General features: G+C 45.3%; 1 protein-coding gene across 5 annotated transcripts in view; it reads right to left on the bottom strand.

Moving 5' to 3' along the window:
- Vps13d (vacuolar protein sorting 13 homolog D) overlaps positions 1 to 23,609 on the bottom strand; it is a 221,120-nt gene that overhangs the window by 142,898 nt on the left and 54,613 nt on the right. For all 5 annotated transcript variants that reach the window (XM_050153110.1, XM_050153115.1, XM_050153113.1 and 2 more), the window contains exons 26-35: positions 21,512 to 21,734; positions 18,587 to 18,797; positions 15,253 to 15,424; positions 14,954 to 15,066; positions 12,867 to 13,079; positions 8,158 to 8,420; positions 7,379 to 7,512; positions 4,466 to 4,621; positions 2,240 to 2,450; positions 1,619 to 1,693 (exon numbers count right to left, since the gene is read on the bottom strand). In XM_050153110.1, coding sequence (XP_050009067.1) covers positions 1,619 to 1,693; positions 2,240 to 2,450; positions 4,466 to 4,621; positions 7,379 to 7,512; positions 8,158 to 8,420; positions 12,867 to 13,079; positions 14,954 to 15,066; positions 15,253 to 15,424; positions 18,587 to 18,797; positions 21,512 to 21,734 — 1,771 coding nt within the window. The remainder of the gene's footprint in view (positions 1 to 1,618; positions 1,694 to 2,239; positions 2,451 to 4,465; positions 4,622 to 7,378; positions 7,513 to 8,157; positions 8,421 to 12,866; positions 13,080 to 14,953; positions 15,067 to 15,252; positions 15,425 to 18,586; positions 18,798 to 21,511; positions 21,735 to 23,609) is intronic.

The raw sequence follows: 23,609 nt of genomic DNA, 5'->3' as shown, positions 1-23,609 counted from the left end.
TGTGCTGCTGGGGTTATATTTCCTCAAGACCCAGTAATACCACTTTTGGGTATATAGCCAAAGGATGGTCAATCGTGCCACAAGGACATGTGCTTAACTATGTTCATAGCAGCATTGTTTGTCATAGCCAGAACTTGCAAACAACCTAAATACCCCTTGACCGAAGAATGGATAAGGAAAACGTGGTACATTTACACAATGGAGTACTACACAGCAGAAAAAAATAATGACATCTTTAATTTTGCAGGAAAATGGATGGAGCTAGAAAACATTATTTTGAGAGAGGTAACCCAGACACAGAAAGACAATTATCACATATACTCACTCATAGGTGGTTTTTAAACATAATGCAAAGAAAACCAGCCTACAAACCACAATCCCAGAGAACCTAGACAACAATGAGGACACTAAGAGAGACTTATATAGATCTAATCTACATGGGAAGTAGAAAGTAGAAAAAGACAAGATCTCCTGAGTAAATTGGGAGCATGGGGACCTTGGGGGAGGATTGAAGGGGTAGAAGAGAGGCAGGGAGGGGAGCAGAGAAAAATGTAGAGCTCAATGAAAATCAATTAAAAAAAGAGTAACAAAAGGTAAGTATGATGTGCCAGGGAAGAAGGGCACAGTTTACAGTGGGCCACAGAAGAAAGGACACAGGTTCTACACATCAGACACACCTCTCTTTAATATGTCTTAGGCCCACACTAATGGATAAACTTGAACAAATTTACTTAACCTATCTGAGCCAGTTTCTTCATCGGAAGTATGAACAGTAATGGCTATATTTCCAAGAGCTAGGAGACTCCATAAGAAAACCCAGAGCCAGGCTGGGGACAGGGATGGAGCTCACAGGGCTTGCCCACTGGGTTCCATCACCAGCGGTGCATAAAAGGCAAGGTGGCTTGTACCTGTGACCCTAGCGCTAGAGACACAGAAACAGGAGGATCAGGAGTTCAAGATGATGCTAAGCACATAATGAGTTCAAGGCTGGCCTGGGCTATACAATGCTCTGACACTAAATCAAACAAAGATGGGCCCAGTCAGATGGCTCACTGGGTACACACAGTGGCACGTAGATACCCACTTACATACACCCACACGAAGAAATAAACGCAATCAATGTCAGTTTATTTGTTTAAAAGCCCAGAGACAGAGCTGTAAGGCAGAAAGCACATGGTCATGGGTGTCAGAATCACCGCTGTTGCCAATACTACACCAGAAACCAGGACTAACAACTACCTTCCAAGTGCCAGGCATTCCTGCAGGCCAGGGTCTCCTACTCTGACTTCACAGGTAAGGAAGTACTAGCACTGAGAGGCTCAGTGACTTGCCCAAAGTCCCTAAAAAGTAGGGACCTTCATGAGGGGCAAAGGAAGCATCTGACCCCATACAGCCAGCTCTAGTCAACCTCCTGATCATAGAAAATCCTTCAGATCACAACTATGGTCAAACCAGAATAATACTCAGCCCCGTGAGGATACACAAAGCCTCCTGTATATTCACATTCTCAGTCTTTCTCTCTCCCTTCCTCTCCCACCCCCTCAGAACTGAGGAGGAAATGAAAAGGAACCAAGTTGTCAAGACAAATAGCAGATCATGGAGCCCACATCCAGATTACCTTGACACACCAGGAGAGCCTTGCGACAGTCATCCATGCTGAAGCCCAGCTCCTGCAGTCTAGCCAGCTGTAACTCTAGGAGACAGTTTGACACAGATTACTCCACCGTCTGATGGAAGGGGACCAATACCATTTCCTTTCTCGAGGTAAAATGGGCTCCTAGTGTAGACCTCTATCATGTGTACCTTGAACTTTTCCATCATTTCCTTATGTTGTGTCTTAAAAGTGGAAGACTCATTTAGTGTGAGCAACACTGACTCAAAGTTTTCACAGGAAAAGTCGTCTCAATTTTTAAAAGTCACTTGTAGTTGAGCTGTTGTGAGCGGAAACCTAGTTGTAAGCAAGTTGCTGTCAAGTCATACTTATGATTTACAATCATACTCAATGACAATTAGATTATGAACAATTGATCTGTGTATAAGAAAACTGAAAAGGTTACAGGGGGCAGCTACCAGTATGGTAGATAAGCAAAAATCTAGGGAGACTGAGGCAGAAGAATTGCCAGAAGTTTGATGACATATCAAATGTTGGACCAGTCTGGTGCAGAGTAAAACATGAGAGACAAAAAGAGAGATTAAGTGTTATCAAGAAGACTGATTGAGTTTCCAATGAGATACCTACCCAAGACAGGATCTAAGGTGTGCCTTGACCCTTCTCTGATGTCCTCTCCAATTCGAGATGCCCCTGGGAGGCAAGTGCTGACAGAGTCTGGCTCCACGGCTGCTGTGTCCGGGGCTGCAGCACTAGCTTGCTCTGGGATAGACTTTGCAATGGCCAGAAACAGCTGAACATCGTTATAGGAGAGTCTAATATCCAGGGCTTGTAACTGAATCTAATGGAATGTAAAAGGTAGCAATAGTTTTTAAAGTTGCTTTTGGCTTTGTGCCCCCACATCACTCACACATAATTCCTATTTTATGTCCCAGAAGTCAGATATCACCACAAACTCCTCATTTAAAAGACTGCAAAGATATTGAAATTAAGCGAATGATGATGAGGTAGTATCTCAGTCATTAGGTAATAGTGACAAAACTGAATGAAATTTAAAAAAAACTAAACTAGAATAATTACTAGAGCAATTAATACCTCACGAGATAAGAATATGGCTGGGGTGAGGACCACCTAATGGTAATAGTTTGTTAATCCATTTTACACAGATCCATTACATTTTTTTTATCTCTGAAATAAATTGATCAACTGTGATGGGTAGCTTTGTCAACTTGATACAACCTGTAATTACCTGGGAGGAGTCTCAGTGACAGACTGTATTGAGTTGGCCTTTGGACATGTCTCAGAGGGCATGTCTTAACTGATGTAAAGTCTCAGCCCACCTTGGGCAGCACCATTCCCTAGGCAAGAGGTACTGAACTGAGAGTAGAGAAATCAGGCTGAGTCTGAGCAAGAAAACAATCATGTATAGACTCATTTCTCTCCGCTCTTTACTGTGGAAGTTTCTGCCTTAACCTCTATATAATGTTGAACTATTTCTCCCCTCAGTTGCTTTTCATCAGGATATTTCATCACAGCAACAGAAATGAATCTAGGATACCTACAAAATGGATCTCTTTGCCCCTATATTGTCAGTACTCAGAGACAGAGGTAGAAGAATCAGGAGTTCCAGACCAGCCTAAGCTACATGAGTACCTGTCAATAATAATAATAACAATAATAACATTATTATTAATAAAAACAACAATGATGAAGAAATCTTTTCTTTATTCAAACTTTTACACTGGTCAAGTCTGGAAGAACCATTTCTGAAATAGGGCAGCAGAGATACTGTAAGCAGGCAAACCCGGCAGGGTGCAAAGGTCTGTGATGGAGCATTTCTTTACTCCCTCACTCAGGTTTTCCAGTGAGGTGCCGCTCAAACCCAAGAGCAGCATAGCTTTCCTCTTTTACGCCCCCATGATTCAAGCAGGCTGATGAGTTACTGCCCTCTTGTTTATCAAAGAAACAACACCTGGTTTAGAGAGGGGGCTCAGGGGTTCAGAGCATTTTTACTGCTCTTCCAAATGACCTGAGTTCAGTTCCCAGTCCCTGCACTAGGCAGTCACAGCTGCCTGTAACTCCAGCTCTTTTCCTCTGGCTTCTATGGATATCTATAGACACACAGACACATATACTCACAGGCAGGCACGCATGTGCGTGCACACACATACACACAGACACACACACACACACACACACGTAAGTACAATGAAATAAAGAACATAAGATCGGGCTGGAGAGATGGCTCAGAGGTTAAGAGCACTGGCTGCTCTTCCAGAGGTTCTGAGTTCAATTCCCAGCAACCACATGATGGCTCACAACCATCTGTAATTTAATCTGGTGCCCTCTTCTGGCCATCAGACAGAACACTGTATGCACAGTAATAAATAAATAAATAAATAAATAAATAAATAAAGGTACTTATGGAGTTTGTTTTAAAAAAAAGAAAAAAAAGAAGCTTCAGCTTCGGTCCTCACCTTCCCTCAATACCTCTCAGTTCCAGTAAGACCGTCTGCTTCTGCCCAGCCCGACTTCTTGACCTGAAATGTCCTTCCTCCTCTACTGGCTTATATCCTACCTCCCCACCCCACCTCCAGATGTCCCCATCCTGCAGCCATCTACCCACTATTCTTACCTATGTTGAGTTCTGCTTCCTGTCAACTTTTATAGAACTTCACAATCATACCAGCCTATTAAAGGGTCTTTTATCCTGTTCACACACTGCAAGCTCCTAGGCAGCACCATATGTATTACAGGTGCTGGAGTAAATACGATGGTACTAGACTCAGAGTGGTCAAGAATGTCTGCACAGGGGACCACGGATGCATCCATGGGTTAGACACTGCTCAGCATTACCTCTAGGACGGGTGGGAAATCATCACTGTTGAACGCATCCATGAGCCCAGAACTATTCTGGTAAGAGGAGTTTCCCACCAGCTCCACTTGGATTTGAACTGGATCCACAATTGAAAGAGCTGTGTCCTGTTCATTCCCTAGCCGGCAAGAAAACACCTGAAAACAAAACAATACAGCAAAGATTACTGCCTGCCTTGGGAGGGGTCTATGGGTTAGCAGCACCAGTGGACTTTCTCAGGAGCCATAAGCCCCGTGTTTTCACAGGACCCAAATCCTGCTAAAGTAAATGCTGCAAAGATCTGGGCTGCCACGCTAGCCTGCAGTCAACTATAGGTGCAGTGGTCCACCTGCAGGAAAATGTTCCCAATTCACCCACAATGGCTTATAGATCTTCTGCCGTTGGATCAAATAAATGCAGGAACTAGCCTAAGGAAATAATACAAAATATAGAAAATTTCACTAACCATTTTAATTGTCAAAAGAAAAAAAATAAAATAAAAAAGCAAGTAAGGCTGTACCAAATCTACTTGATTAAGGATCTGCAGTCACCTAAAGGTAGGGGCTAAAAGCCAAAGTGGTGACACACTAACCCCAGCCTTGAGAGACAGAGGCAAGGATCACAAGTTTTAGGCCAGCCTGGACTATGCAGCAAGATCCTGTCTCTAGAAACATGAAGAAACGGGAAAAGAGGGAAAACACAGTTGAAAAGACCGTATAGAGGGCCAAGTGGTGGTGGTACACGACATCAATCTTAGGAAGTACAGCACATCACAGGTTATGTGAAAATACAGCCTCATCAAAATATTACAAAGCTAGACATGGAGACTCATGACTATAATCCCAACATTAGGAAAGCTGAGCCAGGAAGACTAAAATTCAAGGCCAGCCTGTGCTACATAGAGGAACCCTGATTCAAATGAACAAAATAATAACATTAACTTTCTTTTAAGGACAAGACAAAACACACCAAAATAACAATAAAAATTATATATGGGACTGCTAATTTTCCCTCCTCCCAGAATTTCCTAATTTAAGAGTGAGAGGAACATCCACTGAGATGCCTGAGCTAAGTGGGAGAGGAATGTCCAAGGAGATGCCTGAGCCAAGAGCATCCCACAGAGATGGCTTCTACCTTGTCTCCTCTGTTCTGTCCACAACCCAAGGCTTAAAAGACACAGGGTGAACTGGGTGGTGGCGGCACATGCCTTTAATCCCAGCACTAAGGAGGCAGAGGTAGGCGAATCTCAGTGAGTTCAAAGCCAGCCTGATCTACAAAGAGAGATCCAGGAATGTTACACATAGAAATCCTGTCTCAGAAAACAAAAACAAATAAAAAAAAACACAGGGTAGAGGCTGCTTAATATTACATATGGCATATCCAGGTGACAAAGGCTACTCAAGTACAATTACCTCCCTCATAATAATCACACCAGTAAGAGTCATGGTCCGTTGGGTCACACATGAGCATCACTACAGAGCAGGTATTCTGAAGGGATGGATACAATATAAAACCCTACCGCCTGTTCTAAGCAGGCCTCCCTTACCCAAGGGCCCTTCACAGGACAGTGCTCAGCCTGAAGGAAGAGGATTCAAGGCGAGCAGGACTCCTGCCTCAACTGTGCACACCTGCCATGGAGCCTTCCTAAGGCTTTAGAGGAAGTATTCATTTTCCTTTCCTCTTCAGGAACTGCACAAAACCCCATTGTACCTGGTGGTCATTAATCAATCTCCAACTGGATCTCACTTCTAAATCCTCTTGAGAGATCATGAGAGAGTTTATAGCGTAAGACATTAACCTGACATGTGCTAAGGGGACCTATGGCGCATGCTTTTCAGCACTGGAAAATACTGCATCAGTCCTGACAGGAGGGAGATGAGCCATGCAGAACCAGACCACCCAACAAAATGCTCGTGGGAATAGGAACTAAGAGGTCACCCTGACTAGTGTCCTGAGGAGAGGAGGGTGTGTGGGGAAAGTCCTGTGTGTTCATGGCTTACACTGGAGGACAGAACACAGGGAAGTAAGCTTCCAGAGCGGAAGAAAAAGCAAGGGGAGAGGCAAAAGTCCTTCACTGAATGATGTTTCCCTACGAAGAGCTCAGGAGGCCATGATGAATACGGTGCATAGACCTATAATCTCTGCTACTCCAGAGGCTAAAGCAAAACAATCAAAAGTTCAAGGCTAGCCTAGGCAACTGACACAATCAAAACAAAAAAGGATTGAGCTGAGCAGGGACTGTAGCTTACCTTAGTTAACAGAGTACTTGCCTAATAAACACAAAGTCTTGGTTCAATCCAAAGCAATAAACACACACACACATACACTCACTCTCTTATACTCACACAATATATTCATATTATAAATTATATACATACTATATATAGTACTATACAACATATACTATATATGCACATACATATAAATTATATACACTATATCCGTATATTACATATCACATATATTAAATATACTAGATATTTTAATCATATTGATGTACTATCTATGTATATAAATTATACTGTATTACATATATACACCTGCATATATTTTACAAATTATATATACTATATAGATCCATATATATATAAACTACCAAACAATACACTATGTATGTTATAACTATATATAATCATACTATATATTTAATATATTTATAATAATATATATTAATTACATGCACACATATTTAAGACAGTCTTGACTCTTGGGTCTTTTCCCAGTCCTACTGACTCAACAACTCTGAAGGTTAGGCCTAACAAACAGTAGATTGCTGGTAAATTACTTGCCTAAGCATTCACAAGGCCCTTGGTTCCATTCCTAGCACTGGAAAAATAAGCACTCAGGGGCAAATACTTTTCTAGATGGTTCTCCCTGAAGCCCTCAGGAGTGTTACAGTCAACCAGTAAACTTACCTCAATACCAAACAAACTTCCTGAAAAGGGACGATCAGCAAAGCGGGGCTTGTAGGTGAGTACCGTGGTGCCTTTCAGAATAATGGCGTTGGTATCAAAGCAGGATACATCTTCAACAACCACAAACTCCGTGCCTAGAAAGGACAGTGTCATCAATCAAGGCAAGCAAGGAAGCTGGCATTACCCAGCTGTCCCAACACGAGCGGCACAGACAGCTACCAGGTGAGCTTCCTGCTTCACTGCTATCCCAGACTCAGGATCTGGCAAGCACAGCTGGACTAACCAAGCAGTGACTGGCAGAAAAGACTACTCTGTAGCTCCCCTGTCCAATAGGCATGTTCAAGACAGACAGAGAAACGACATCCTGGTCACTCTGGGAGGCTCACGAGATACTCGGAAGTAAAGAAGAACATCCCATCTCCAAAGGACTTAGAACCCTAGGAAGAAGAGTCAAGCAGCACGGGCTACCACAACAGCTTTGCACAGCTGTTCACACTGCCCACAAGGAGTGCAGACCACTAATGTCCAGCTGCCACTGTTGGGAAGTGCTGACAGATTCCTATTCATCCGGGTCTGGAAGACTCACTCACACTGTGTTTTACACCAGCAATCCCAGCACTCAGGAGGGAGAAGCAGGCAGACCTTAGAGTTTGCAGCCAGCCTGGTCCATGTGAGATCCTTTCTCAAAAAAGTAAGAGGGCGGGGCTGGCACAGAGAAGCTGTCCTGTATGATAGGTCTGAGTTAACTCCAAACTGTGGCACACACTGTGGACAATCACCTGTTACATTGACCTTGACTTCCAGGTGCCTCTCATTGGACACGGGGAGGGAAGACCGCTTGGTGACTACTCCACTCTTAACAGTTTTGGGAACGACAGCAGATTCACTGCTGGCGTTGCGGTGGCGTGCAGGAGTAACATTTTGTTTCTTAACATCACTGGGAGTGTGTAGGAAGTCGTGGACCAACAGCAGCCAGTCAAATATGAGAAACACTCGGAGGTTGTTGAGAACGACAGTGAAACAGGAGGAATCTTTTGTAGACCTGCAAGAAAGAAAAAGAAAAAAAAAAACAGAAAAAAAGAGAATCACAAAGAGAAACACAGTGTTTCACTCTCTCCCAAGGCCTTACTCAGGGCCAGTAAGTAGCAGCTAAGTGTTACTTTTTCTTTCCTTCTGTTTTTAAGTTACCCCTATGCTATCCGAGATGGCCTCAGATGCCTGGACTCGGTGATCCTCCTGCTCAGGCACACGTGTACCTGGGATTGCAGATGTACAGGCCCCACTCCAGTATTTCATAACTGCCACCTTTGAGCATGGAAATATTCTGAACACTGCTTTAGGAGCACATCAAGTATAAGCATTTTGGAGGTTAATCACATTTTTTAAAGAACTTATTCTATTTTATGTGTATGAGCGTTTTGCCTGCATGTGTGCCTATTCACCACACACATGCCCAGTGACCAGGAAAAGTCACAAGAGGGCACCGGATCTTTTGGAAGTTTTGGAAGATAGTTGTGAGCCACCATAAGGGTGCTGGAACTGAACCCAGGTCCTCACTCAGCAAGAGCAACAAGTGCTCTCAATCAATGAACCACCTCTCCAGTCCCTCATTAGAGAGACAGAGACAGAGAGAACTATATCTAGGAAAGCAGGACACAGAGTCCTCAACTAACATTAGACTGTAGCAAGTATTTATTAGGCAGCACCTAGAGCCTCTTTTTTCTGTCTTTAACAATAATTATTAGTGGTAATAATAACTGAGAGGACACCAGGCAGTGGTGGCGCACGCCTTTAATCCAAGCACTCGAGAGGCAGAGGCAGACGGAGCTCCATGAGTTTGAGGTCAGCCTGATCTACATTGTGAATTCCAGGATGGCCAGGCTACACAAAGAAATCCTGTCTTGGAAAACAATAACAACAATAATAATTGAGAAGGCACAACGGCACAGCTGGCACAGCTGGGATGCTCCTAGCCATGACACAATGCACAGTACAGTCCCATAGGAGCAGCCTGATCTGAAACTCCAATATAGGCTAAGCATCCCAATCCAAATACCCAAAATGCTCACATCTGAATTGAGAGACTTTGGATATTCTTTTCATTTTTGTTGTTACATGTGTTATGTATGTGTTTGCCTGTATGTATGACTTTGCACCACATGGGTACAGTGCCCACAGAGGCCAGAAAAAGGCCCTGGTCCCCTGAGGCAGAAGTTCCAAAATGGTTCTGAGTTGTCACCTAAGTTCTGGGAATGAAACCTGGACATTCTGCAAAAGCAGCTTTAACTGTTGAGCCATTCCTCCAGCCCTGGATATTGCAAGGTTTATTGGAGATGTTTAACTGGCAAAGCCTATGTGAATTCTCCAAAATATGAGGGGGAAAATCCAAACTCCGAGATGCTTCTGGACACAGGCCCTACTTTTAAGGAATAGCCACCCTTCAGTGTTAAGGCTGGGAAAGGCTGGTCCAGTAAGAAGAGCAAAGGCTTTGAAGTTAAGAGGCCCAGAGTAATCTTGTCCCTCTCAGGCTGTGCTCTCATATATAGAATGGGAACTACTAACACTGGAAGTGGAAGCAGCAAGCATGTGGCAGATGTTCCCCCAATCACTCCTCCTGTCATTCCTGATGGCAGGCCTTCTTAGAAGCTCAGGACAGCTTCACAAACACCACGTTCATATACCAGTACTATCTGGCTTCTTTAACTGCAACTAACCTCGAACCCCAGACCTTTTAGCCTGAAAAGGACATTGGTCACAGGTGGACAGCAAGCACCCTACCCTAGAGTAGAAATGGGGCAGAGGGATGGGCAGGAGACAGGAACTGGTTTTGTAGTCTTCAAGGTTCCCAAGAAAGACTCTCAGGCCTGGTCTGCAACCCCAGAGTCCTCAGAGTGATGGCCAGCCCTATTACCACACTAGCAGGCAGAGGCCAGCAGAGGCAGGCTAGGGAGGTCACAGGGTCTGGGAGTCAAACTTGATTCTGTGAAGCCAGGGACCCTGGCTCTGGCTGCTCCATTTACTCGCTCCCCAGCCTGCCTGGGGAAGGCTGACTTGGGGATGTGCCTGAGGCTGCTTTCTCCAGTCTTACTTACTTCTCCAAACCTGGCTCGATGCCTCTAGAAAAGGGCAGGGCAAGGCACAGTTCCTTCTCTCACACAGCATCTGTCACAGAAACACTCTACCCTTTTGTAATGGACAAAAATGTTGCCCTCAGTAAAATTTTTCCACCCCATTCTGAACAGAGATTGTCAGGCCTTAGTGCTGACTGGAAAGTCAGTGTGTCAGACCCCATTCTGGAAAATATTTCAAGCCTTGAAACACTGTGAAGTAATTTATATTTCACATACAAAATCCCAACAGAAGAGCAATTCTTCCTGAAGCAGCTCACTCCTCTCACTAACAAGGGCATGCCTGTTAGCAAAAGTCAAGGTAAGAATTGATTGTTTGGCTCCATGAATTTATATGCCTTTAGTATTTACACAGAATAATACTTTAGGCCTCCTATATATTAAAGACATAATGAGGAAGGGACAAAAATCTGACTACTTAGGAAGTAAAGCAAACACCAAACCACCCCTCTGCCGGAGAACCAAATACGGGGAAGCCTCCCGTTCTGAGAAATATCTTCAAAGGGGCTGCTAAATACATCCATCGCATCCCAAGGCTAATTCAGCAGGTGACGAAGATCAGAGGCCATGAAGAGTTAGTGAATTCAGTTCTGATATCAGAGACCTAGATCTAACTTGTGACTACTAGACTTCTAACCTGTGCAATCTCCCAAGTCATTTGGACCTTCTCCCGGTGTGTGTGTGTGTGTGTGTGTGTGTGTGTGTGTGTGTGTAAATGGGAGTGGAGTTGCCCATGTTAGCAGATCTGGAAGGATTCAAATGGCAGTAGGTAAGATGCCTGGTTAAGGCAGGGGCCAGCAAGAAGCCACCAGCACTGCCACTGTTGGGCTCCTAATGTTCCCACAAAGGGATAAAATGTCTCCTCTGCTAGGCCTCCTAAAGGAGAGACCAAGAGCTCTTCCCTTCCAAAGCTAAGCTGGGAGGAACTCCTGGGTGGCACACTAAACACCAACCATACAAGAACAAGAACAGCCTGAACCGTAAGAATCTCACACTATAGCAGTCAATGGTTCTCAACCCTTTCAAACAACTCTTTTACAAGGGTCACATGACTGATATCCTGCATATCAGATATTTACATTAAGATTCATAACTGCTATCCTGTGTATCAGATATTTACATTAAGATTCATAACAGCAGCAAAATCACTGCAAAGATGCAGCAAGGAAAATCGTTTTATGATGGGGGTCACCACATCATGAGGAGCTGTATTAAAGGGTAGTAGCGTTAGGAAGCTGAGAGTCACTGACCTAGAAGAGCATGAAGGGTACAACTATGACAGCAGTAACAGCAGCGGCCGCTTCAGATGACAACTGACTTGCCAGAATGACTCAGCTCTTGCTTCAATCCATAAAAGAGGAAAGTGAATCTCAAAGCTCAACAGGGAAACATAGCTATGGAGAGGAAGACTAAATCTTAGGGCTAAGGTCTGTCTCGTTCTAGAACATCCCCCCCATGTCGACCCCATCCCCCGCCCCACTGCCTCCCATGATATCAGACTCAAGGAGCCCTACGTAAATGACTGTTCTGTCAGAACCGCCTTCCTCTCATGTAGACCAAAGGCCCTGGCATGGGTTTTTTCCTTAAACTCACATAATTTCTTCCTTCCCAAGTCACTTCACAAGGAGGATCTGGCTCAATGTCAAACTACTTTTTTTAAGGCAACAGAGACACCTTTTGGTGAGTTCATGATACTGCAAGGGAGCTGATGAGAGATGGCAAGTGCTAGTGGGTGCTGGTGGGTGCTGGTGGGTGCTGGTAGGTGCTGGTGGGTGCTGGTGGGTGCTGATGAGTGCTGGTGGGTGCTGGTAAATGTTGGTGGGTGCTGGTAAATGTTGGTGGTTGCTGGTGGGTGCTGATAAGTGCTGGTGAGCCTCCAATTTTTTCATCCTTTGATGTTCTAAAGCCAGTGGACTTGGCCTACTGACCACAGAAAGAAATATCTCCACAAGGAAAGACAGAGTTGGAGGGCTGGAGAGATGACTCAGCGGTTAAGGAAATTGCTCTTCAAATGCCAGTACCCACATGACACTTACAACTGTCTGTAACTCTGAGATGTGGCACTGTCACACAGACATACCTGCAGGCAAAACAGCAATACTTAAAGTGATAGTAAATAAATTAAAAGGAGGAGGAGGAGAAAGAAAGAAAAAAAAAGAAAGATTAGGGTTGGGGGTCCAAGTGTGAGGGTACATGCCTGTAATCCCAGCACTGAGCAAGCTGAAGTAGAAGGATACTGACTTCAAGGAAAGCCTAAGGCTACAGAGTAAATTTCAACCCGCCCTGGGCTACACAGAGAGACCTAGGGGGGCACAGTGGGACAGAAAAAGGATGGCAGAGCTGCAGTCTGCCTCTACTACCTGAAATGCAGTTCAATCTGAATGGAGCCCTGGGTAGCGCTGCTGCTCTTGGAGGGCTGAAAGATACAGTTGAACACATTGGTCATGCCAGGGCTGGGCTTCTGCCCAGCATATCGGGTGTCAAATGCCATCATAGAATGGGAAACCAAGTTAATGGACTTGGTCTGGTTGGAAAAACTCTCATAGAGCAGCTTACATTTCTTAAAGTCAAATCTGAAAGGAAAGAAAGCAAACGAAAAGTTAAACACAATCCTACCTTACAAAATTAAGTTCAAGTGTAGAACAAGAGCACCATCATCAATATATGAGAGTCCCTTTCAATCTGCGACCCTGCACCAGCTCTGCTCACAAGCCACTAGTTAATGGTACTGTGCTTTAAGTCTTTTCCACTCGCAGAGATTATATCCACAGGAATGCACACAGCACTTAGTACCATTATGATGATGATACACAGAGTCAGAATCACTGAAAACCAAAGGGTGCAAAAAAAAAAAATGCCAGCTGGTGGTATGCTCACCTTTAATCCCAGCTCTCGGGAGGCAGAGGCAGGTAGATCTTTGAGCTCGAGGTCAGCCTGGCCCACAGAGTGAGTTCCAGAACAGCCAGGGCTACAGAAAAAGCCTGTCTCAAAAAAGCAAAAAGAAAAAAAAATCAAAAGAACTAAAAGTGCAGCCAAGCACCAAAAGAGTATCTGAAAGGGAGAGAGAGAGAGAGAGAGAGAGAGAGAGAGAGAGAGAGAGAGAGAGATTATCTGCACTTCCCCCCCCCCCACACACACACACACCCTCCTAAAAATACAGTTTGGGACTCAAGTTCACCATGTCATGGCTCCCTCAGCTGAGCCGGGAGCAGGCCATGCAGGTTTTGAACAGAAAGACAAGTCAGAAGTGCCTCAGCAGAGTATTACTAGCTCTGACACCCCATTTTCAAATGCAAACCAACTTTCCACCCATATAACCTTGGGCTAGTAAAATAAAAATTAAGTTAAAAACCAAAAACATTATATATTTTATATATATATAATTATTTATATATACACACACACAATCAACAACAGCAATCTATCTGGAAAACTGGAACATCAGCTGCCCAATTTAGGGGACAAGGGAGAGCTTTCAGGGTAAAAATACAATGCACTCTTCAGAATCCCACTCCAGACTCCTACACCACAGATTCCCACACCTACTCTAAAAAACGAGTGACAGAAGTCAATGACCCAGCCAGCAAGAGCCCCAAAACAGAACAGCTGCTATGTTGCTTCCAAGGGTTTCCAAGTAACCAGCTCAACCCAGTACTGCCAATTGTCAAAACAGTTCTCATTCATATTCTCCACCTGTATTCTGTCAATTTTAAAGCATTGACTCACAAGGCAGTCACCAGTGATGCACTGCTCAGAACTGGGTCAAAACTGTATAGACACAGGGCAAGGAGCCCCCAAATCCCGCACGCTGGTCAGACCATGATCCAGCTCCAAGTGTACCAGAGCACTGAAGTGCCACCCAAGGCTATCCCAGAGCTCTTAGTTTTCAATCTGCCCTGCTCAAATGCTCAGCACATGGGCACAATGGAACACCTATGTCCCAACTCCTCAAGGAGGCTAAGGCTGGAATCCTGGAGTTCAAAGTGACTCCACCAGACTCCACCTCAAAACCAAAAAAACAATCAAAGTAAATGTTCTGTCACTCAAGAGACAAAACAGCAGAGCAGCCTGTCGCCCACAGTGTTCCAGCGTGAGAGAAATCAAACCTCATAGCTATAAGTCACCAGTGTTTGGGGCAAGCTGTTAAAAGGGCATAAGCTAACCTGACCTGGCTGATAACAATCAAACTGAAACTTCTAATAAAGTATTTGGGGGCCAGCAGCACAGCTCTATGGAACCTGATCAGCAGCAGCACACACACACCACACACCCTCATTCTCATGCACGTACAAACATGATCACACATACATGCACACACAGAGAGAGCACTTACACACTTCATCAGCCTCAGAGCACCGTTTCACTCTGTCCTCCGCTAATATGAAAAGGGTACATTCCCACATGGTTCTTACTGCCAGTAAAACCACAGAGCTAATCCAAGTCTGACCTGGCTAGGGAGCCAGTGCCTTCTTTTCCTTTCGGATCTTTTAGCTCCAGGCTCACGTTCACCATGTCGATGAGGAAGCACATGCACGTGTACACCTCTCCACTCAGCACAGTCTGTGGAAGGAAACGCTAGTCAGGCCTCGGGTGACAGCACCAACCTGAAGGTGAGCCCAGAGGTAAACAATCTAATCCACCTGCTGTCCCACCCACTCCCCCTGCTGCTCTGCTGCTCCCTGCCTTCTCGGAGGAGTATCCACATAGGTGACCGTCTGCTGGGAAGCACACAGTCTGCCTACTCACGTGTATCCTTGGATCCTGCAGGTCGTAAGGCCGCATGAACTCTTCTATGGGCTCCCCCAGGTTGTTCTCCAGTAAGCCTCGGATCAGCTTGTATTTATATAAATCCAGGGAGCAGTGTACAGATGACAGACTGCCATGGACAGTTATGTCTGCCACAGTGTGACTTATTTCTCTATGAGAAAGAAAGGAGGCCACTCTCAGAAATAAGACACTAAGTGCCTTGGCACACACAGCCAAATGTAAGGCTACAATGTGGCTACCTACATTATCAGCCAATTATAATCTTGACTTCTGATGGCAAAAAAAAAAAAAAAGTCATGTATCTCCAATGATCAAGTTACTATGCCTGCCATGCTTTAACTACAGAGAGACTTTTAGCTCCCAAATGTACATGGAGAAAATCCTCAGATCAAATGAGCTGGGGAAACAGGCTCAGTACTAGAGCACTAGTCTCACACATATGGCCCTAGGTTCCATCTCGAGCATGCCAAATAAGTGCATACATCAATATGAACATATACATACAAATACACATATGAGCTAATTAATGTTTTTATTTTATATATGTGGTTATTTTGTCTGTAAGCTGTACATATATGTGTGCAGTGCCTACAGAAGCCAAAAGAGGAGATTTCATTGTAATATTGAGTTGGAAGTGTCACCCCAGCCCCTGAAATTGCCTGGGACTTGCCAAGCACTTGGACTCCAATTCCCAGCCTGCCAAGCGCTTGGACTTCAACTCTCAGCCTGCCAAGCACTGACCCCTCTCCGGGGAGGGTCAGGACCACTCCCACAGGGTATTTAGGCTCACCAGAAAAAGGAACCTGTGGTTTCAGGTTTTGCATGTGCTCTCCCTCTGTCTTCCCCTACCATGTTCCCAGCCACCTGAGAGCCTGGCATTCATTAAACATGGGCATTTTTGATTCGGTCTAATCTGGTTTGATTGGAGTTCTTTGCGCCGGCAGAGAGGTTCTGTTAGGAAATATTCCTAACACCTATCTCCTGGATATGGAGTTATAGGTGGTTTTCAGCTGCCATGTGGGTGCTGGGAATTGAACCCAGGTCCTTTTTGAGCAACCAATGCTCAAAACTGCTGAGCCATCTCTCCAGCCTCAAGTTTTGTTTTGGTTTTGAATTTGTTTGTTTTTGAGACAGTTTCACACTGTGGTCCAAAGTCTTTAACTCATAGCAATCCTCCTGCCTCAGTCTCATAATTAGCCTAGTAATAAGGAAAATCTCACAAGAGTCAGAAATAGCTTAACTATGCCAGTTGAGGGAGTAACATAGATCAGATGCCCAGCTCGTAGCTCCAGCTCCCATGGTAGACGGGAGAAGAAACAAGTCTTTCCCCAGAGCATGGAGGACACTCACTAGGACAACACCTGACAGTGCCTGGGGGAGCAGTGAGACGGAAGATGCCCAGGGCTGCTGGGACGCGCATGCCTCATCCCTCTGCCTTCATGGGTGCAACAGGCATGATGGGTCCTCCGTACACAATGTCTGAATATATGAACTCAAAGGCTGTGATTTAAAGAGAAAGATGTGCAATGCTATATTTAAAATAGAAAAAAAAACTGCTCTAGGGTTAGGGATATAGCTCAATGGTAGGGGGCTTGCCTAGCATGTACTATGTCCCTAGCCTTGATCTCAAAACTGTCAAAAATAAGTAAATAAATTTGACTTGTCTGCAAGGGAAAACCTATATACAATAAGCTGCTTTGTTTTGTTTTATTTAATATACATGAAGGGCCAGGGGTAAGGTGTATGCTGAGTACAGGTATCCAAGGAGGCCAGAGGTAGGGAGCCTCTGAAGCTGGAGTTTCAAAGAAGCCACCTGACATGAGTGCTGGGAACCGAACTCAGAGCCTTTCAAGAATAGAACACGCTCTTAACCACTGAGCCATCTCTGTGGTTCCACAACATTGTTTTAAAGACCAATAAAGCAATCAACAACGGGCAACAGAAAAGCACTGCCATGTGGTGTGCTCGTGGTGGGGAGTGGACAGCACACCTGCGGGTGCGTCCCACTGGGCCAAAGAGCTCTGCCACCCCACACAGCACCGAAGGGAAGGGGAGAAGTTCAGAGAAGCAAAGAAGAAAAGCACTTCTTAAAAACATTGCTTACAAAGAAAACCAAGAGTTCAGTTCCTAAATAAGAAGCTCTTAGGCTGGCCAAGCCAGGTTCATCAAACAGAGCCCATGCCAACCATGACTGGACACCAGCCAGGGAGCTCTGGCATAACAGGTCCCAGTGAGAGCACGGCATGAAGTGAACTGCCCAAACCTGGGGGTTAGAACAGGGCTATTTAATGAGGCTACTTTTTAAAGTGTCCCCATTGTAAATATTTTTATTTTACTTCATCTGTGTGTGTGCATGTGTGTGCAGATGTTCATGGAAGTCAAAAAAGGGCATCAGATTCCCCAGAGATGGAGTTATGGGTGGTTGTGAGCTGCCTGGCATAGAGGATAGGAACTAAACTTGGGTTCCCCAGAAGAGCAGCAAGCTCTGTTAACCACTGAGCCATCTACAGCCTCAGCAGAGCTCTTTGATTGCTATCTAGACACTTTTTATCTTTCCCTGGAGTTAAAATGCAAAATGCTGCTTCTCCCACACCAAAGCACCATAATGAAAGATGTCATAAACTGTAATCAGGGTTCCAGTGTGGATCAGGCAAGCAGGAGCATAACCTAGGCTGCAACCTTGCTAAATACACACCTAAGCTTTGGGCCTGAGCATGACTCTGTTGGTCTAGGATCATCAAGTTTTCCAGGCAGTTATGAAGCCAGTGAGAACTGAATCAATGATTGCTCTGAACTGCAGACACAAGCTTCCTGCACATGAGGCTAACTACAGAGTAAATCAGGACTGGCCCCTTAGTCTTTAGGAGGGCTTTTCAATGGGCTCCCTTATAGATGGGGCAAAACTGCATCTGGGCAGTTATGCAAAATAAACGGACTCCAGGGAGTCAGCAGTAGGGAGGTCCAAATGCCCATCTTTTCCAGATACATTCATTGCCTGCTCTCACTACCTCCCTATTACAACTTAAACACATGCTAAATTCCAACTCTTTCTTCTTTGTCAAGGCAAGGTTGCAGAAGAGTCCCCGAGTCAAACACTAAGTTAGAGCCATCTAACCACCTTCCTATGTTCCTCAACAAAACATAAGCTCTGTGATGGCAGCAGTTCCTCTTCCATCACACATGTCTGTGTGTCCAGCACACAGCAAGGACTCCATTAACACTCTGCATGGTGAAGAAGTGCCCCTCACTTACCTTACAGCACTGATTCCAACCTACCAAGATTCTGCTTACAAGGTATTCAGATAACACTCACTTGTCCAAATTCCTCTCCACCTGCAATTTCAGCCTGCAAGGCTCAGTTAAGAGACTTCCTCCTGTCTGGCGCACAAAATAGGAAGGGAAGAGCAGGTCCCCACTACTGCTGTCGGAGGCTTGAGAGCCCTCTCTGGGGTGTCTCTCTGCAGCAAAGATGTCCATGTCCTGCAGATCCACGACAATGCAATCCAGCAGACAGACATGGTCTTCTGCAAGTATCCAAGGAAAAAGAGGCAAGGACAAAATTAGCACTCAGAAAGGGCTGGGCCTCAGCAAACTACAGGATCAGAGTTCGTTCATTCTGTCCTTGAAATTCAGAACCAGTTGCCCTGTTCTGCACTACTCAGAAACGTGGCCATCAACTATGAGGCCTTAACCATGGCCTCAAGAGCCCAGCATGCATTGTATCCAGCTCTGTGTCCAACACCTGCTGCTGCCTGCCCTGCCCTCCACACCAGCCAAGCTGCTCACATCCCAGCAGCAGAATTCTTTTTTCAAACACATACCATGTTTAACCATTTCTGCTACCACTGATCAGACCCAAACCACCTTCACCCTTGCCTACAACACCTCCATAATTCCACATTCTTTCCACAAAATACCTAGACCAAAAAGAAACAGACTGAAGTGTTCTTTTCCTTTAGAAACTTCAGGGGCTATGTTTAACCCAAAACTCTGGAACCTCCCTGCAAATGACTGCAAGGCCCTACATAAGCCCCACAGCCCACTTGTCTAACCTCATCACAAGCCATTCTCCCATTTGCTCTCCAAACTTCAGGTTTCCAGTTCTTCACATCTCCAAAAAGGCCACACTCTTTGCTTCTTGGGAAGCCTCATCAGTACCATGACCTACCTACCTCGATCTACATCGGGTCTTCAATTTCCTTCTGTCTTTCCCATAACATGTACTATTATAACATATGAATACCATGTTTACCTAATATCTTTCTCCTATAAGTACCACTCTAGGAGGAACTGTATGTATCTATACATACACATATACAGGGGACAGAGTATTCTAACACCTAGCATTAAGGAGGAGCTTGGAAAACAGTTCTTGATGAGATGATTGCACTTAAAAAATACATAAAACCCATGAGAGCAGAGCTAATCTGTGAGAGAGGTGTAGAACAGTAATGTCATGGCCTCAGAGAGACTATAGGAACAGCTGTAGAACACAGAACCATGTGGAGACAGTGTGAAAACCACAGCCTTCATCCAAGGCCAGGTACCACTGATGAGAGAATTTTAGTAAAAACCATCAACTGGGTAGGAGAAAAGATGTTGGGACAGGCATATTCCTGGAAAGACATTCCAAATCTCTGTGTATATTTATACAAGTTCACATATATACACCTGTACAATGCCCATGTACATTCACTTGTGTGTGAAAGTCAAAAGTCAGTGTCTTATGTTGTCTTCCTCAATAGTTTGAGCACACAACCTGGAGCTTACCCACTCAGCTAGACTGGCTGACCAACAAGTCCCAGGGATCCCCCTGCCTCCGCCTTCCCAGCACTGGTATTATGGACATATGCCACTTTGCCCAGTTCTGTTGCTGTTACTGTTTAACATGAGTGCTGGGGATGAAATGCCAGTCCTCGTGCTTGTGTGTGAGCCCTCTCCTGACTGAGCCATCTCCCTAGCCCAGCCCCATCTCTTCTTATAGGCATCCACTTATGTCAGGCTGGCTGAATGTCTAATTGTCACTGTCCTAACCACCTGTAGAGTGAGTCACAACACTCATCAGAGTTCAGAGACAGAGTCACACTGGTCAACTGTCTCCTTCCAAAACTCACCATCCTGCTCTACCACCGACTAGCCACATGACAAGCCAAGATACCTCATCTCCCTAAGCCTTTCACTCCTCCTCCCATGACGGGGAGATAAACGCTGAGCAGGGTGCTACAAGGATAAGTCCGTGCAAATAAACACAGTGGCAACAAAAAGGCATATAATCATGAACGAAATTCTCTTTCATCAGCACAGCCATTAGTCTCTTTGGTCTCACCTCTAGGACTACGAGGTCCTGCACGGAGTCCACCAGACCTCAGGTCTATCTAGCAAAAGCAATCAGAACCTCCTTCAGCTGCCACCTTTCACTGCCCACGGTGCAGCCTCACTGGGCTCATCTCAGCCGCCCGCCCGTATACTATGCCTCCCTCCCAGCTGAGTTCCTCAGAGAAGCACCTCACTTTCCAACACGGCATCCATCAGCAACAGACTGAAAACTCCAGAGCAAAGGTTAGGCCCAGGTTCAGAGCGGCATCCATCAGCAACAGACTGAAAACTCCAGAGCAAAGGTTAGGCCCAGGTTCAGAGCGACAGATTCTTATAGTCACAAGATGGCAGAGTCACAACCCCAACACTGGAGAGGAAGAGGCAGAATGTAGAGGTCAGGCTAGCCTAGGTTACTTATAGAGCCTGTACCGAAAAGCCCAAAGAGGGAAGGAGATAAAAATCAAAACCAAGAGTACCCACAGCAAGACGACTCAGACCACAGAGTCATTTTACAGCACTTCCATCCTTAAGCCTGGCTGACACCAATCTTCTTCTGGGGAACAAAACAGCAGCCTGCAAGGATGGGGGCTGGATAACAGCTTATGAGGACACAGGGCTGGGGGGGCTGTCACCATCTGCTGGGAGCCATGTGGAATATAAGAGTCCCACAGATAACTGAAACCCTCTTCCTCTCTATCCCATCTAAATGAATCTACTTTAGAAGTTATCTGAGACTAAACACACATAAGACATTCATGCCTCAAAAGCAGCATGAGGCCTGCTTGGTCACGGCACAGATGTCAGTCTCCATCACATCAACGCATCATGTCAGCCTCTGCCATGTCAACGCGGTCCACAGAGCTCCTAGAAGGGCTTCAGGACAGCCCTACCTGCAGTGCACAGATCTTTCGTCTTCTGTTACCTGGGCTGCTGGAACTTTGGCTAACAGGTGGCATGGCCTGCTGCCCTCGCTGCTTGATGGAGGCACTGGGTACAAACTCACTCTTCAGGCTGCCAAGGCCCACTCCTGCAGGAGGCGTCATGAACAGCCCCTGTCCGTGGGGCTCCTTCGGATCCTCTGCGCTTGTCATCTTCTTCACGCTGCGTTTGGGTGTGCCTGTTGGAGAAGCTGAAGGCACGGATTCCTAGGAGGAATGAAAGGAAATTAGACGTCAGAGATGAAGGGGTAGCAGGACCTCCACAGGCTCAGAAACCACATCCTAGCCCCTAAGTTCTCAAAGACTGCAGCAGACCCACTGCTCTCAGACCACCTCACACACTCCTCTTCAAAAGTGACCGAAGGTTCCATCCCTGCTGAGAGCTACAGCAGCACGGCAGGAGGACACTGTCTTTGGCTCAAGAACAAACACCGATTTCAGTCAGATTTAACCAAAGCAGATTTCTCAACCATACAGTAGATTTACTGCTTTGGGGGAGAGAGAAGCTTACTGTAATTTAAAAAAATAATGTGCCTAGGGGACTGCAGAGGCGCCTAGGTGTGGAAATGCTTCCCTAGCCGGATGCCCAGCACCCATACACTGGATGAGCTGTCACACACCTGTAAACCCAGGTAGCAGTGGAAACAATTCAAGGCTATCCTCGGCTACACAGCAAGTTTGAAGCCAGCCTGGGATAGAAACAAAAAGTATCTGAGGGCAATATGACTGCAACAGAATTACCCCAGGAAGAAGTTTATGCATTCTGGTCTCCCCACATGTACTATATTTGCTATCTAAGTAACCACAGAAATGAAACAGAAGGCAAACAGGAGGCCAGCTACCCATGTCAGCTTCCTGCTCACATGGAGGAAAACCAACCCTGGGATTCTGTGGAAAGACAGGACTCTTTTCTTGCTGAGAGCTTTTAGTTGATTCCACAGAGCTTCAACCTCTCCGGGTCCTCAGGGCCCCTCAGAGCCCTGTCTGTGTGTGACTTATGCATCACGGGACATGCATGCTGGTGGTATGCAAAGCAATGGTTCTCTGCTGCTACCACTACAAGGCTGACTCCTCAGCTTTGTTTGGACTAAAAGGTGAAAACCCTGTGATCTCTCCACTTCTTGGGCAGTAATTACAACTAACGGTAACACAAACTTCCTGCATGTTTCAAGAAAGATTGTTAGGTAGATGCTATCCTATAAATGTTTCCACATGAAAACAGCCCTAGTGCTCTGCTGACCTCAACTGCAGGCAGCATTTGTTGTCTTCCACTTCACTTCCCTCTACATCCTCTCTGTCATTAGTTTAAATAAATCAACGGCTTCAGAAGATCAGGCTTTTGAGCAACTCTGCCTTAGAAATTATGGTTTAAGCACAAGCTATGGTTGAGAACAAGAAAAGGCAAGAATACGCCAAAAATCCAAACATGTCTTCTATCATATGGGGTTTTTATAGGAAAGTGTCTTCACATTTGGAAGTTATAAAAGCTGAGGGCACATGTGCTCAGGCGATCTACAGGCTCCGCATCAGGAGTATTTGCTGCTTTTGGGCCGCTGGACCGCGCATTAGACTCACTTCACATGAGCAAGAACATCAAGAGGCAAGAGTAAACGCAACGTGGAAAGCATCAACACAGAGACCGTCAGTCAACACTGGGCTTGTATGAGGAAAGGCGACCTGCACAGCTAAGCGCACCAGATCACAGAGATCCGCAAAAGTAACACACTCCACACAGCCTTATGGAATTCCACTCAACAACCACGAGTGGGTAACACAGCAGTTTCCCTAGGATTTCTGGATATAAAGTAAGATCATACAGGAAGCAGTAGCCAGGGCTAAAAAGACTCTTGATACAGTCCTAAGAAAAGCTCCTCTACTCGGACAACAAGTAATTTCCCAAAGCAACCACACACAAATTAATGAAGCAAGCCTCTCCAGCAGTGAGGCATTCCAAAGGAACAGCATTTAGGGGTTTTGATTGGTTTTATTTGGTTCTATTTTAAGTACATGAGTGTGAACTGACTGCTGAATGCCATAAGGTTGGGTTTTTTGTTTTGTTTTGTTTTCAAAATAACCAAGAGA

This window comes from Alexandromys fortis, unplaced genomic scaffold (genome assembly GCF_014885135.2).
Source record: "Alexandromys fortis isolate MF-2015 unplaced genomic scaffold, M_Fortis_MF-2015_v1.1 scaffold_88, whole genome shotgun sequence".
Taxonomy (NCBI): domain Eukaryota; kingdom Metazoa; phylum Chordata; class Mammalia; order Rodentia; family Cricetidae; genus Alexandromys; species Alexandromys fortis.
This window is presented reverse-complemented; position numbering and strand designations above follow the sequence as displayed.